The sequence below is a fragment of the Anguilla rostrata genome, chromosome 2 (genome assembly GCF_018555375.3).
Source record: "Anguilla rostrata isolate EN2019 chromosome 2, ASM1855537v3, whole genome shotgun sequence".
Taxonomy (NCBI): domain Eukaryota; kingdom Metazoa; phylum Chordata; class Actinopteri; order Anguilliformes; family Anguillidae; genus Anguilla; species Anguilla rostrata.
The window spans coordinates 48574561-48591828 of NC_057934.1; the positions used below are offsets into that span (position 1 = coordinate 48574561).

Consider the following 17268-nt stretch of genomic DNA (forward strand, 5'->3'; position numbering starts at 1 on the left):
CCTGAAACTTTTTTTGTTACAGCCAGAAATCCTGTCTATTACTAGTGTCTATGTTATTCACCAGTCAATAATTTGTGACTCCCATCACTCATTCACACCTAATTTGGCAAACCTATCAGGGTTTATCTTTATATTTGTGATATACATCTTACTGATTGGATGGTGTTGTGGTTAATGAAGTTATCTGCCTATATGGCCTTAGTTCACGTTGTAGTGCAATGCAGAAATCGCAGTCCTCACAGCAAGGGAGGTATGACTCAGAAACTATAATGATGAATACTGCAGCTGATGTTGGTAATGATATTTGAAGAAAATGACTGAGGCTTCCCTAGATATTGTTTTAATATGTCATGAGCAGGGGAAATGCAAACCTGATGCAGTTCAAGTTGTTGTTTTTCCTCCTACAATAAATGAACAAGAAGCCCAGATTAATCAACAAATAAATTAACTCCAGTGCTGGAGAATTGCTCGCTAAAATAAGGACAATAATGCGCTACATTTAGCATTGCTGCTGGGTTGAAGAATCTTTTTTTTTCAGTTAATTGTAGCATCCTCAGATTTTCTGTCTAGTATTAAAAGGCTAGTATTTAGTGCAGTCTTGTTATAAACAACTACATTAAAGATCGGAACAAGCTAGAATGGCTCCAGAATGGCATAATTTGCAGCTGTACCACATTCTAAAAAAAATTCCAAATAGGATTTCTGGTAACAGGTATTTGCTCTATAAATCTTAATACATGTCAAGTAAGATAATAGCCTATGCCAAAAGCTTCAAATTGAAATAACAAACAAAAATAAATCTTTTTTATGTGCATGGCACATTTATTGCATTTAAAGTCAATTTAAAGGTATTTTGGTAAGTCAAAGTTAAGCACATTTTCTAAGCAGGTATTTTGAATCACCTTGCACACCTGCTTATCTTTTATATTGTTGACGTACTTATCTTTGATATTGGCAGGCACTTCCCTGCATGCACTGGACAATGAACAATTGCTCCAGTTAAGCACATGCCCACAGTGGGACAAACACACTACCACTGGAATTCCACTCAAACCGCATTTCCATTTTAAATTAAAATTATTAAATTAAAGCTCGCCTGAAATCACATGGCAGGATCTGTACATTTGCAGTAAAATACCATCACAACCTGTCACCTTAAAAGTGAAAAATATTTGTTTTAATTATACTTTACAATAAAAAATAAAAACGTATGTATTTCAGTATTTGGAATTGTTTTCAATAAGCCCATTTGAAACAGTAACCCATTAAAGGAGAAGTAGCCCCTCACTGTGTTAAAATACTCTACGTATGTCTTGATTTACAGCTGATATTTTGTCTCTATTTGAACACAACAACGACAGTTTTTGAACTGCCTCCCCCTGTAGAAGGCTTGCATGTTGAAAGAGGAGCAAATTGATCATTTTGGATGAAGTTGCAAGCCACTTCAGAAAAGGTGTTTATCTCCCTCCACTTTGCATTTTGAATGCACAAATGGGTGAAACAGGCAACAAATTACTGCCTGATGAGCTTTGATCTATTCAATCTAGAACCCATAGCAGCCCCAAACAGGCTCTTTGCATACACCAGGTTAATATACTGTAACAACAGAAAGTCCAAAAAAGGTTACATAAAAATGTGTATACTTATAAAATCATGAGATACGAGATTCCCATTCCAATTAACAATGGCAAACAATACATCACCATCTGAAAAAAATAGATTAGGCATTCAATGATTTCAGTTCTAGATTTTCTTAACTTTAGAAGAGATCAGCAATTTGCTGTGATTCAATAATCCAATTATCTGAAGCAGAGAGAGGTGAGAAATTTGGAATAGCAGCGCCCCTTGAATTATCCTGGCATTCTAGAGCAGAATTACGATTACAAAATACGATTCCATTAGGCTCTAAACAGCATTTGAATCCAATAATTCAGTTTAACTGGATTTAAATCGAACCCAGATATAATCATCTGTCATAATTCATATATTGTAAGGTCACAGAAAAAAGGTTTCTGAAAGGGTTTTTTGGCTTGTCTTCGGAGGGTAACTCCTTTTAGTTCTTCTTGGTATCCTCCATGGTGTACCAGTACAAATATCCAAGCAACAGCGATGGCAGGGGCTAGCTTATTTTAGAATTAGCAGCTGGGTGAACATTGTGTTTATTGTGATAACATCAATTTACATAAAATACATACCAGATTCTGTATTATAAGAAAAGTGTATATCATTCAATAACATTCTACATGAAATAAAAAAAATAAAAAAAACATTTCATTGAAATGCCTTGTAATTATGCAACATTCCCTGATGAAGCATTCTAGATATTCCACTTTTTTTGAAAGTAAAATGTATATGGGACAAATGTGCCTAGGATCGGAGTGCATTTATCTTGGTCTAACATTGGACACACCATAAAACTCTGTCCCATACATGTATCTAGTTCCTCTTCATTGGCACACCATTTCAGTTCCCAACTGAATTAATATTAGTCTTTTGTGCTGCATCTCACTCTCTTTACCGAAATACTACGATATTTTGATATTGCAATGAAGAAACACATGGCTAAGCTATATGAACAAATACAGAAATATGGGGTAGCACTTCTATGGAATAAACAGTGTCTGTTACATACTGAAAAATATATTTTCTGTATTATAAAATGTGCATTTACATACAGTATCTAAAGACAGCGTATGATTTGCTTGTGATCAACTCACCTTTTATCTTTGAACATATGTTCACATGTGAAAAAAGAGAAACAAAAAATGAAAACAAGGCAAAGGTTAATGTTTCATTATTACTGGCTCTGATAATAGCAAGATGCAGAAACGTTTCCTGGCATCTTATTTCTCTTTTTTTATCTGAGCACTATCTGGATATGAGTTGAAGCATTTTTTGTTCATGATGTAAAATTACAGGAAATGTATTTTATAAATTGAATTCTGCTTTCTGTAGAAAACTGAAAGTAGTAGCACTGATAATCTTATTATTAGAAGTTTGAATGAAATCTATATTCTACTCACAAGAAAGTTACCAGGCATTTGATTTTGTTTGATTGGCTAAAATTGTATGATGTCTGCACTCTAGATTTTTCAGATACCTAGATGTAATGTCCAGAATAACTTTGATGTTTTGTCAGTTCCTGGAGTTTAACGCTGACTTGCCAAACTAAATGGTAAAATGGACTGCATTTATATAGCGCTTTTATCCAAAGCGCTTTACAATTGATGCCTCTCATTCACCAGAGCAGTTAGGGGTTAGGTGTCTTGCTCAAGGACACTTCGACACGCCCAGGGCGGGGTTTGAACCGGCAACCCTCCGACTGCCAGACAATCGGTCTTACCTCCTGAGCTATGTCGCCCCATAACTGAGATAGTGAAGAAAAAGCTTGCATTCAAAAAAAAAAAGAACACATTTTAATTGAATACAGGCCTCTGTTCTCAACTGTCAAGCACACTTCCAATGCTAAACAAGACAAGTCAAACTAACCAAAATAGAATTATGGGACAGAGCCAAATGACCAATGTAAAGGTAAGCTAAAAGGTGAACACTGCAATACAGTTTGTGGGCTCTATCTTACATCTGGCGCAAAGCAGCACCAAGCACTACGCAAGTATCTTTGCTAGTTTCAGACCGACGCAGTTGTCATTTTCCCATCCAGCACCCACGTTGTTTAAATAGCAAATGTACTTGCGCCCATCTGAGCACCCATGGGCGTGCTGGTCTTAAAATGAGGTGTGGTCAGGCGCATTGTTGGCACATTGCTATCTTGAGGCAGCGGAAAGCGATTGTGCGATTGACCAACGAAAACCTGGTCTCAAGTCAATGGTTATTGTAAGGGCACATAATTAAGATAGTAATATGCGCCTACATTGGCGGGTGCACAACACGCGATATTTAAATAAAATACATGTCATAATGGTTAGTCATAATATTTATCAGAATTCGGTTTCAGAACTTATCAAATCCGCCATTATAATAGCAATCCGCCAAGGTGCAAGCGCACCTGGCTTTTAAAGGGAATGGGAGATGACACTCTGATTGGTTTCGCCCAAAAGACACCTACGATTAATTAACAGACTAAGTATAACCCCTTTGAACCATGCGCCTTACTTTGCGCTGAACTAGAAAAAGTGGATTTGGACACACATAAATGCACTTGCGCCATGCTCTTTAGACCGTGCGCTTAGATTGTTAAAATATAGCCCTATAACTTTATTTAATAGCCTTTTAAAATGGCATTAATTCATTGCAGCTGCAAGCTTAAACCCATGTCCTATATCTGATAATATTTTGTTTGAATACCTCACCAGCTATCAATAAGCATACATGTTGATTACATTGGAAGGTCTTAATGACCTTTAGCTGGAACAACCTCCATAAATGCACAATTGCTTATTCCAAGTGAAGCTATGGTTTGCCATACAAGATTGCATCATAAATCAAGTGTCCAATCAGCCACCTCCGGGCTCCTGGGCTGTTTGGTAGGTACATTACAATAATGAGCGCACCAGATACATCACACCTGATCAATTTTGGAGCTACATCACCCCAATTGCTTTAAATGACAAGCTTCGGCTGCAAAATTATTAACCACATGGGGACTCCCATCGGATTGGATACTATTGCCTGTCTGGAAATATTATGGTACCATACAAACTGAAATAAGTCAAAATTGTTTGAGTGCACCTATTTTCAATGTACAGAGGCTAAATCGCTACACAAATAAACCAAACAAAGTAAAATTTAGCAAAAAGCTGAAAATAAAATTTAAAAAAAAAAAAAACTCCTTAATATTTTTAGAACAAACATCCCTATAAAAATAAATGGAAAAACATCAATTCCCTTTTGTGGATGCAACAGAGATCTACTATTTCTTTCCTAAATGCAACATTTTCCTAAATGTTTTATACTGGAAAGTCTTCATTCGGTTGGAGAAAATTTTGATTTTACACAGTGCAAAATGAGGAAACCTCATTTCTATTTAATCAAAACTTCTTACCACACACACTTGCCTGACATAGTACATCAACAATACATTTAATGAGCACATGGACACATGCATTAAGCTCACAATGAAAGTTCTGTCAGTAGAACGAGGGGTCGCAAATAGAACTTAGCAAAAAGTAATTTCTGCACAGACATCAGCAAGTATTTCTTCACACAGCTTGCCAGGTCAAGTAGTAGAGGCAGAAACTCTGGGGCTTTTCAAGACCAGGCTAGATATGGTGCTGGATACCATGTAGTTGTAGGTAAGGGGTGAGCAGTAGGTACCCTTCAGTGGTAGGAAATGTTGAGCATTGCTGAATGGCATGTTTTCATCATCATGTCATGTCAAGTCATGTCATGTTAAGCAAGCTATCAATAATGAAATTTACCATTTCACAAATTGAAAAGCTTTGTTATAGTAATGAGAATGAAATTGCAAGCCAAACAGCTGTACCATATCGCATACCAGCAATTTACTTGGCTCCCTATAAATAGTTTCTCATCTCACCTGAAATGTTTGAATGAAGCTTAGAAGCTTGAATGAATAGCTTTTTATCTAACTTGGCCCCATTTTGGCCCCACAGCTATAGCTAGATAAAAGTGGCTTAGGTATTTCTAAATAAGAGTTAATATTAATTGCTAGCTAACTTCCATTTTTAGCTAATAGTTCACATTATTACAATAAAGTTCATGTAAAAAAATGAAATGCAGTCTTCCCTAGCTTAACTACCTACATTAACTTTAGTCTGTTTGCTAGCTATCTAACTTTACTGAGGAATAAGCTAGTAAAGGCTACAACAACTTAGCCTCAATATACAGGGATGCTAGTACACTCATCTAACAACTCTGGACAATTGAAAATAAGTGGCCACATAAACAGGTATAGGGAAGAGTAAACCATAAAGCTTAAAACTGTGTTCTTGTGACGAAGGAGTAGGTGGTTTATTTCTCAATAAACTCACTACAACTGATAAAAAGCACTCACTTTAATTTTTCTTTATTTGCTTACCAGATTACAGATCCCCTAAAGGGACATTGATGATATAATTCATTTCCATGCGAAGATTTTGTGTTATCCCCAGAAATGAATTGTCATCAATGCGCACCAAAAGACAGACATTACGAATTGTTTTTTAAAAAGATTTGCAGAATGACATTCTCAGTTAAAACTATGCTTAGACATTCAAAATGTTGCTCAAACAAATAAACCTGTTGTACATTTACTGGTAAAGGAAATTTGAAGCTTACACTGTTTAAAAAAAAAAAAAATTCAATTAAATAAATTGTTCTCCCAACTAAAAATACAACTTATTAATAGTTGTTGTGCCAACATTCGGCTTGTCACTGAAGCTTAGAAATTGTAATTCACAGAACATTGAACCTTGAAAGCTGAAAAAAATGTATACGTTTTATTGAAATCAGTTACTCCAAAAAATTTTAGTTGGGCAAACAAAATTCTTTTTACAGTGCATTCCCATTCATTTCTGAGGTCCGAGGTCTGAATATTTTTCCAGAGCTGATGACAGAAGTATCTGGCAAGACATATCTCGCTTCTGCCAAAGTCTCTGGTTTTACTTTGAAGTTGAATTTAAATATGTTTTGGGACTATCGTGAAAACATATAGCATACACTCTGTCATCCTCTGCCACACGTGATAGTAAATACATGCTGTGTATGTATTAGATAGCAAAAGATACAACCTCACACTCTCTCTTGCTGGTTAGTGATCTCTCTCACTAGCTAGCAAGATACTGTAGATCACTAGCTAGCTAGCAAGAGAGCTAGACAGATCACTAGCTAGAGTATTTACCATAGAAAATAGTCTCATAAAGAGACAATGACGACACTAACCGCTTAAATATATAGTAGAAAAGGTTATTTTCAATTAGTCTGAGTACCAATTAATTTTGATCGTGAAACATATATTAAGTCTAACTGTAAAATGTATGCTAAAAATAAGGTAACCAAAATTAGTTGGCAAAATTAGTCTGTTCAATGTTTATATTTTGAAATGTATGACAGCATGCTCTCCCAAATTGATGGAGAGGATTATATGACTGAGCAATGTTGCTAAAGATGTCACCATAAGTCATCTTAAAACTACTGGCAGGATTTACATTGCTGCTAAAACTATTAGGCATATTCAGTGAAATATCTGCCTGTTCTTAAAGACGAACCAACATAACGTAAATAGCCTATATTTTTGTTGCGTTGATTAGAAGGGTAGACATCCTGCTTTGTCTAATCTATCCGGAACAGTCATGTGTGAACAGGCTCAACACTGAATTGTTTCCTATAGGGGACCTATGTGTAGTATTCAAATTTCTTAGTAGACCGTACGGTAATTTTAACTGTGAGAAGGAGTAGTTGTGAACGAGGGGTTGTTCATTCATAGACGTGCCCCTCCTTGTAATTCTGTGCCCAGCTTGGGGCCCCTTTAAAATTGGTCTGGACACTCCACTGGCCATGATAAATGATTAATTAAAATCCCGATAATTAAATATCACAAGACAAATCACACACCACTTGGACTTTTCTTATCTGGCGCTTTTTAATGCATTCTTTATTTGTTAGTGTTTTATGAGGTCTTCTTTTATTCTTGCTCCACAAATGACTGTGACTCAGGGTAAATACATTAACCCAACTGTGATAACCCTACTACAAATTAGCACTTTTTTCTACTGTTCCTCCACTATACCCGTTTGCAAATTTGGGCTACCACTTTCCATTACACTGTTAGTATGGTCAGAAATATCACAAATATAAATAAAAAGAATGGAATTGAATAAAGAGGTTAGTATTAGTATTTCTGAATAGCATAATTAGCCAGGTGATTGTGACAAAATGACAAAAGTGACCCCACAGGAATGTTTCAAGTTGAAATCATTGTGATTTGGATGCTCCATAGAAGCTTGTATCCCTACCAATTGCATTAGAATTTGTATGTACATGCATGAAATGCACCATAACATGCAGTAAAATAACATGCGCTACGTCACAGTAGGAGACTCAACACAACGCTGTACAGAGACTGTAGAGGACTGTACAGAGTACACAGTCCTGTACACAATCTTAGAAGTGTCAGATATGGTTGCACAGGCATGGAGTCATTTACATCTCTCATTAGCAAAAACTCAAACAAACACAATATTATATAATATTTATATTTGACAATAAAATAATATTAGACAACAAATGTGTGTAATTAGCATTGCAATGTCTGGGTATTAGCAGTGTCCCATCATGCCAGGGGTAGGGAGGGTTTATGTTGGGTTGGAGTACAAGAGTACATACATAGCCAATAGAGATGTCCAAAACTGTAGCCACCACATGTTTTCACTCTTCTGTCCACCAGCTGTATTGTGCACATGAGAACTACACTACTTATGCAGCTGGAAAAGGTAGACAGCAGGTACCTCATCAACCAAGGAGTTGCTATGTATGTGATGATGTGGTGAGAACTCTGCAATCAGACAATGAGTTGCTCTCAGACCTGGAGGTAGATTTTATCCCAGACTGTGAGATGTGACATGGGATTGGAACGAGTGCAGCAACCAACTTTTTTTTTTCTTTCTAGTTTTAACAATGTTTCACATAAAATAGATATTATTCTGTTTATTAATCATTTAAAGGGGCATATAACTTGTGTGCATAGTTTTCACAAATGAGAAATGCATCATTTGAATCAATAGATCATTAACAGACAGAAGTCCCCAGCAGTAAAAGTTGACTGGGGAGAGACCAGTCTTCTTCATGTTTTTCAAGGACTGCCAGTGCATTTTGTGTCTATTAAAACAAATAACAAAGGAGTATTTATAGCCAGTATGCATGTGTAAAGGTCATATTTTCAATAAGCAGGTAAATTATGAATTATGTAGAGATTATTAATCCAACATATTTTTCCATCTTTAGAAACTTGTCAGTTTAAGGTACAATCACAATGAATAAAAACTTATCCCCCCCCCCCCCCAAATGAAAATGTATCTTTAAAAGACACTTCCTTTTTTTAAAAAAAACTAATGCAAGCATCTAAAAATAATCAGCATACATGTTTCCTTTCTATAAATAATTTGCGTTCTATGCTCATTACATGAAGTCTTCTGGTTTCTGAACATATGGAACTGTTTGGACATATGAAACATACATATGGAATATACATTTCTTTCTAATGTATTTAGGGGGGATTTAGAGGTCACCTATATGAGTTAGTGCATAGCGAAAAAGAAAGCAGCAAATTACAAGAAATACATCCTTGAATCCAATAAATGTTTAAGCAAAATTACCGATGCAAAAAAAAATCTACTCCTGTATCCTCTCACCAATGAATAATGAACAGCTGGTTTACAACTGTGAAATACCTCAAAATGAATTAATGAAAACAGCAGAAAATCACAATTCAGTGAATTGTTCAATGAAGCTGTCACACTGCGGTGTATTCATTAATACTTGAAACTACACTTCTGTAACCCTTTTAAAGAGACAATATATTCATCCATGTTTGACTGATCATAATGTACACCATCACCTTTGATAACTGAGCTTTGACAGAAAATTATGCATTTAATCACAAAATACTTACAACAATGAGATTGTTTGTCAATCATATTTTTCCCTTTAAAGGTAGAACTATAGAACTATAGAATTGAGAGCATAATAAAGTTATGTTCATGAAAAGAACAGGCTATTCAGCCCATCCTGATTTATCGATATACCCAGCACTGTGCCAAGCCTGAACTTGAACACCCAAAGGGTCTCTGCTAGTCTGCCACCAACTACATGACTTACCAAGCTGTTCCACATGTTGACAACTCAGTATAAAACACTACTACCCGCCTATGTCCCTCTTGCCCTGATAGTCAAACCTTTTTCTTTCCTTTAAATGTTTACATTTCAAGCCAGAAACAAATTCCTTACCCGTCTTCAAGAGGCTCCATACATCTCTTATAGGATAGAGCCCAGACACAAAATACTCTTAATGTAGTCTGTCAAATACATTGCATAACATGAATATAATCACATTTATTTTATACCCAGTGATTTTGAATATATATTGTTTGCCCATTTCACTGCTGCAGAGCACCTACATCCTGACAAGACTTTGGCCAACTACTACTCCAGAATTGTTTGTAAAATAAATGTGTTCTAATTTTGTTCCTCAGATTAAATAATGTGTCTTCGATTTTTATTTCTCACCAGTAGGCAAGTCTGTACCGACTACTGGATTCCATGTAAAGCTCCTTGGAGTACTTTTGTAAATTCCAAATGAGTTTTGTATTATCTGTAAATTGGACTATTTACTATTTTACTACTAATGTTCCTATCACAGCACAGCCATTTATGAAAATGAGCTGAAGCCACAACACTGATCCTTGCTATGATACCTTCTCCTGTCTAGTCATCTCTACTCTCATATTCACAAATGCCAGATAAAATAAAAAAGCACCAAGATAGCACAGATGCAAACCGAAGCATTATCACTGAATGCTTAAACCTTAAACATATCAGATAAAAAATGAAATTTAAAATACTTCCCGCAATGCATCAGCCTCTCATAGTTACTGCTTTTAATTCGGTTGAGAGACTTTGTCTGCAGTTAAATGCAATGGATAAATAATCAAATGATGGACTATACAAAGCGGTTATGTTTTTCCTTCCTATTCACGACACCTAAAGTTATATCACCGAATGGCCAACTTCACACCGACTAGCTACAAGCCACACTAAAAAAATAAGGGTAACCTCCAGCCTTCAAAAATGAACCACAATTCAACAGACAGGTCTATAATAACTATTGGTAGACAGGCCTCAATCTCTAGAGTCATGAACCAAAAGACAAAATTTATATTCAAAGCAAGCAATATTATTCACGGTTGCACTCATTTGAAGGATTTCCTATTTTTGAAGACTAAAAATGAATCATTGTAAAACAACCAGAATTACAAAACATATGGATAAATTCCAATTTAAAAAAATTCTTAAATCCTATCCACATCTCCAGATGAACTGCAAAACTGTCTCTGTATGCCAAAGACGCTGGGGGGCTGGGAGAGTGCAGTAAAATAAGGGCAAACTGGGCTTGTAACGCAAAGTTTGTGGGTTCAGTTTCCAGCTGGGGCACTGCCATTGTGTCTTGTAGCAAGATGCCTAGCCTGAAATGCTTCAGTTAAAAAATAAATAAATTGTAATATATTATACATACCAGCTATGTAATTGAGCGGAAGTATGTAACCTCTGTAAATCGCTCTGCACAAAAGTGTCAGCTAAATAAATGTAATGCAATATTCCTGTAATTAACATTGCTGAGTCCGAGACAGAAAAGTCTTTAGTTTGCAACGCAAGGTATTGTATGTAATTTCACTTGCAAAATCAATACATAACATACACACTTTCAAAACGGATATATTTGGCTTACAGATTGAAATTTGTTGAGTTGAAATTGATTACAGACACAACATATATTAAAGTTATACAGAAATATTCAATTATAATGAATACCCTATACTGCAAATGTCGATTCAATGTTCACCTATGCAATTGTTATTTTCTGCAAATAGATAATATTATTGCCTGTTAGCCTATAGTAGTTGAGAACACAAATTTGAAAATGTATAATTAATGTTGAGTATAATGACATCAATTTTACTTAAAGCATACATTTAGACATAAAATATAATGAATGTCTATTAGTACTATGGGAAACATTATCTGAAGAGATATATGGACTATACATGACAAACCCATCTACAACTCCTCCATCCGTTTACATCCTACATTTTGCATTTAAACTTGTGACAGACAAAATATTGCAATAATTACGTGTCATCGTATTTGAGGAAGAAAAAAAACAAAAAAACAATGTGAGTTCTACAACAACAACAAAAAATTAATATTTCGAACAAAGGGGTCCAGTATTCAAAGGGTACTGTCACACTGAAGCTTCGATAATTTTGTCAAGAATACGTTGTACTGTATGTTGAATTGATGTACACTAATGCAACTGAACCAATGATAGCTTTGGGCTTGGCTGGATGTAAAAACCCAAGCACCGACTAATATAACGTCGAATTCAGACGCCGCACAGCTCTGTGAAACCTGAAAGGGATACAACCATTCCGACTACCTAGCAATGCTAATGTAGTCTGTATAAAATGCAGAGCTATGCTTTGCAAACTGAATATTCTTAACTGAGAATAACAGTTCCGTCCACTCAAAAGTCTGTCTTCTGAATTGTCACAACTGTAGACACGTTGCAGACACTGACATTATCTTAAATAGTCTTGAAAAACGTATTGCAAAAACGCAACCGGTTTAGCTTTCCTGAATTCCTATATTCTACTTTCATTTGATTAGTTAGTTTACATTGCATCGGAAATGCCCTAAAAGAGCAATTGGTGTTTTATTTTAATGTAACTTTTTATTTGTTTTAAGTTATTTTATTCAGTAAAAACAGTATTGTTTGTATTCGTCAGAATAAAATGCAAAATACAAGAATGCACAATTTGCCTATACTGCATTATCTTTATGTTCAGACCACTCCAACAAGCGTTAATTGTACCTTCTGAGTAGCCATAGAACAATGAAGCTTATAGGTAAGCAGTGCCCAATAGTGCAGATTGAACACAGAAGTTCTTCTTCTGCAAATTAAACTTCTTTGGTGTATTTACAGGCTGAACACTGTGGGAGGAATTTTGAAGTATACCGACTAGGCTACTATCTAGTTTCCTTAAACTATAGGCAACGAATTCCGTTCGTCCATTGCGATGTAATTATTTCGTCCCCCTTGAACAATTGTTCACGAATGTTGGACACATTAAGTTTTAAGTGTGGTAACAATGATATTGATGCAGGTAGTCTACGTATATTCTTTGAGCGTACTATCGAGCCACACTCTCTCAAAATACAATCTGATAGGCTCAAAAATGACTTAAAAGAACTCAGACAACGGAGACAGCACCAAGAGAGAAATAAACTAGCACATTTAAAGACTGTAGCATACAAAGTTGCGTATACCAAACACATGTTGTCCTATTGTTTTCCTTCTGCTACATCGGTCTAACTCCTAGCACAGTTTAATTTCAGTACAGGCATTTGTGCTGTGGGGAAAAGAAGAAGAAGAAAAAACGATAGAGTAGCGAGCTCCCAGAAAGTAGCCAATAGGTCTTATTGCCAAAATATCAATACGCGAAAACCAGCACATCACCTTACTATACGAACAGACAAAGCAATGCCAAATAATTATATATTTATCCTTTTGTCACATATTAAAGTCCCTGTCCAGTACACCTGGCATCTAATAGAAAGCTGAATGCAGTGTCACATAGTAAGCAGCACTTGTCTTAAAGTGCTTCAAAGAGCATTCCCGTGACGACTTGCTATGCATTGCATAACAACAATCTTAAACGCACGCGCGTACATAGACATACAACAAAAAAAACATTCGCAGTGTTAACACTGACCTTTTTTATGCAGTAAGAAGGGTCTATCGAGAAAGAAGGAAATACGCCAGCCGGAGAATTAACACAGAAGCGCATTGAAAACATCCCACGTTCGTTTAAATTCCTCCTCTTACAGACGCGCTTATTTTCCCTTCTCCCAGCCTGTGCGCCTTACCTGAAGGGCATCTCCCACGACTGCAATTAGCTGCCAAGATTTCATTGTGGTTGGGCGGCAAAAAAGGAAAAAGTACCTCCTGTCTCTCGGGGGGGGGGGGGGGCAGGGAGGAGAGACACTGAGAAAGAGAGGGAGATAGAGATGAAGAGGGAAGCACGGAAAATCGTACCCACGTGCTGTCAATATAAGTGCTACATACGGTTTGTCTATTTTAGCAGCATGACATGCAGTCCATTTTGAGGAACTGTCACATTTCCGCCCGTCTGCGTTATTGTTTATTGTCCCCAAATTAAGGTACCCTCTTTCATTATTATTAATGCTCCTTTCTTTTTTTCCGTTTTTCCTTTCATAAATACTTTATAATAATATTATATCTCTTTTTAATGTATTTCTTTATTTTTTTTTTATTTTTTTTTTGGGGGGGGGGGGGGCGGTGTGAAGACGCACATAATAAACTATCGAAACTGTCCTATGCAACCCACTATGTACAGATACTGTAATACTGTAATTAAGATAAAGACATGGCAGGAGCAAACAGCCAAAGTGTCGTTACATAACTTGGATTAGCAGACCCTAGAAAACAGCTCAAAGCACTGATCTGGCAATTTTGCATGGGCTGACTTATGGAAGTGCTAACATTCTGTGCTATTCAGTTCTCTACAGATATGTGCAGTGTGCAGCAGGACTTTAGAATAAATCATTTTATTATTTTTTTAACCCTCAGTGTGACTCACTTGTACAGTTTCTGCACTGAAGAGAAAGTGTGTTGATTTCATGGTGTTTTGACCGGCAGACACACATTTACTCTGAATGCGTAATGAGCATCAGAAGAAAATGTAATTATTGTGCTGCCTGCATGTATAAAATTAAGCCATGCAAAATAAAACAACAGATCAATGCCAAAAATGTTATTCAACAAGCCTCCCAAATAATGGGACACAACATTAAAATGAATAAATATAAATAAATGCAGAATTACTTGAACTAAAGACTACTTGGGGAAATAATCTCCACTTTGCACATCACTTTGAATAAGAGCAATTGCTAAGTGATTGTAATGCAAAGAGAGAAACTGGGGGGGGGGGGGGCAATAAGGTTGTGAATAAAAAAAAAGGGTGGGGGGGGGGGGCAGACAATAAGGTTGTAAATCAAGCAAAACCAGCCAGACTGGGGTTCCATTCTGAATAGGAACAGCGTGAATGCTTATGTCTCTGGCTATGATTTCTCCCTGAACATGTGTCCGGGAAAACATTTAACCTGTATTTCAGTCCTCATCCTCAGGGCGCCACTGTAGCTACTCCAATTGTAGTTATCAGTGGAGAGTAGTCAAAGGAACAGAACCAATTATATAATTAATGACCAAAAACCCATACAAGGGAGCAAGTGTCTAAACCAGAGGCATCCGATGTTATGCAAAAAGGATTGGCATGACCATTGGTTTTTATTCTAATCCAACACCAAATCACATGACTCACCTAATCAAGGTCTTGACTGCATAATTTGATTAGTTCATTAGTTAAATCAGTTGTCATACTGCACACAAAAAAACTGACACCCACTTTTTTCTTGGTCAAGTTTTAAAACCCCTATGGTAACTGAATGATTGATAGAGATGATTAAGGTATAGTAATGTGTTGATTGCTGAGCACGTGGCTTCAGAAAATCCTGTGTTGGCCTCTTGTTGTTGGGTGGACAGAAATACAGGTTACAAAATTATTCAGAGAAAACTAATGGCCCAATTTATGTGTTCTGCATGCAGCAGGAGTTTCCCAGTGTAACCTGTCTGTCTGTTTCAGAGCTGAAAGTACTGAAAGCTGAACCAAGGCCTCCAAATGCATAGAAGGTTTCTATAATAACATTCATACAACAGTTAAGCCATTACACAGAACCTTTGGTTTCCTTTTTGTAAATTCAAAGATACAAAGTAAATAATGCAACACTTATTGTACAGAGACTAATTCCTAAAGTTAGAGTTATAGGAGAACCAGCCCTAATTCTCACAGCACTATAAAGAGCAGTTAACAGACAGAATACAGGCAGAAACTTGGCCTGGATTTTGAACACCTGAGGCAACATGGAAAGCTAGGTATTCCTTACTTTTTTTTGGTTTAATAATTGTTTTAGTCCAAATACAGTTTACAGTTAGAAAAACATTTTTTAAATGATTCATACTTGATATTCACAGAATATTTTGTAATTCACCTCAAATGAATTACAAAACAATAAATGTTATGTAATACAGCTGTAAGAATAACTCACTTGCTTTCACAGTTACAACCCATGTGTCTCATGGGAATGTAGTGTACACTCATTGTTGAACAAGCTTAGAACATCCTTTATTCAAACTTTTAACTCCTTCTGAACATAATAATGGTCAGCAATCAGCAGAGAGAGGGGTTAGCTTTATTACCCTTTTGCCAAACACGTCCCTTCCCCCGTAGAGTAGGGACGAAGAGCAATAAATCCCCAAAATATATCCTTAACCTGTGTGACCAACAGCTCTGGTTGTGGAATAGACTTACTATTAACACTGAGCCAATTTCCACCGGCAGATCAGGTGATATAGAGTCCCAACACACAGATTGGGACCCTGATTGGCTAGAGTCAGTGATTTTGTTCTATGAACTAGCTCTAAGCTCTGAAACTCTACCTCTGCTCCTTACAAGAATAGACTAGACACTGGAAAAATCCAGGCCTTACCTTTGTGATAAACCTCACAACATAAGAAACTATGTTCAGTAAACTGGGACTCATCTTTACAACAAGGCAAGACTTTCTTCACTCCATTGCGTGTGATGTAAGATTCCCCATAAGCTTGAGGTCTAGACTTCTGTTTCAGTAAAAAAAAAACTAAACTGGCAAGCTTTTGTCAGGAAGAAGGAGATTTCACTCAATATCATTGTACACCATCCATCATGTGACCAGCTCTTCCCTGTAGGACAAAGGCCACTGCTTCAGGAGTGAAGCAGCGAGACGCTTCAACCCAGACGCCAACCAGATAGACTAAGTATAACAATCTCCGACCATCGGATATTGAGAGTATAAGATAATCATTGTATGAGAGTATAATATTTCCTTTCTCTAATAATTCTCCTTTGTGTCTTTCCAAACCGGGAGAAAAATGGAAATTGTTGGTCACCAAACTATTCTAAAGCATATCTGTTATCAAACAATAATAATAGCATTACCAAACTGTCAATCGTTTAATTGAAGTTGCTGGGGTCAATGGTTCCACCCTGGATAGCCAACTAGCTAGCTCACTACCATCACATGGTATGTATGACACAACTGATGTACATGTCATACATCGGGTTAAAAACTACAAGCTATTTTGCTATTACATTTCTTCTGTTTTGATCCAGTGGTTAGCTAGTTGAAATGTAAAAACAATTTGGCTTATGACAGCAGTAGGTAGCTAGTATGTTATGAACTAGCCAGTTGATAAATGTTAAATTAAATGTTAAGTAAAATGAGCTGGCTTCATAGTAGGCACAAAAAGGGCAAGAAAAGTACCCACAAATTGTTGGTAGAAGTTGTCCATGTTTCAGAGTGCATTTAACTGTTATCATTCAGTATTATAAGAAAAATAAAGCATGAAGAAAATTAGGGGAAAATAATTTTCTGCATTAATGTCAGTCAGTTAAATACCATATGAATTGCGGAGTGTTT

At 36.4% G+C, this 17268-nt stretch overlaps 1 protein-coding gene across 28 annotated transcripts in view; it reads right to left on the reverse strand.

Annotated features, from left to right (window-relative positions):
• The window catches only part of LOC135248276 (RNA binding protein fox-1 homolog 1), a 648052-nt gene that overhangs the window by 360606 nt on the left and 270178 nt on the right, over positions 1-17268 (reverse strand). For 2 of the 28 annotated variants that reach the window (XM_064322717.1, XM_064322723.1), the window contains exon 1: positions 13446-13593. The exons of 25 other annotated variants lie outside the window; for them this stretch is intronic. In XM_064322717.1, the coding sequence (XP_064178787.1) occupies positions 13446-13529 (84 nt within the window). In that variant the 5' untranslated portion in view covers positions 13530-13593. One more of the 28 variants, XM_064322719.1, reaches the window with a different exon arrangement.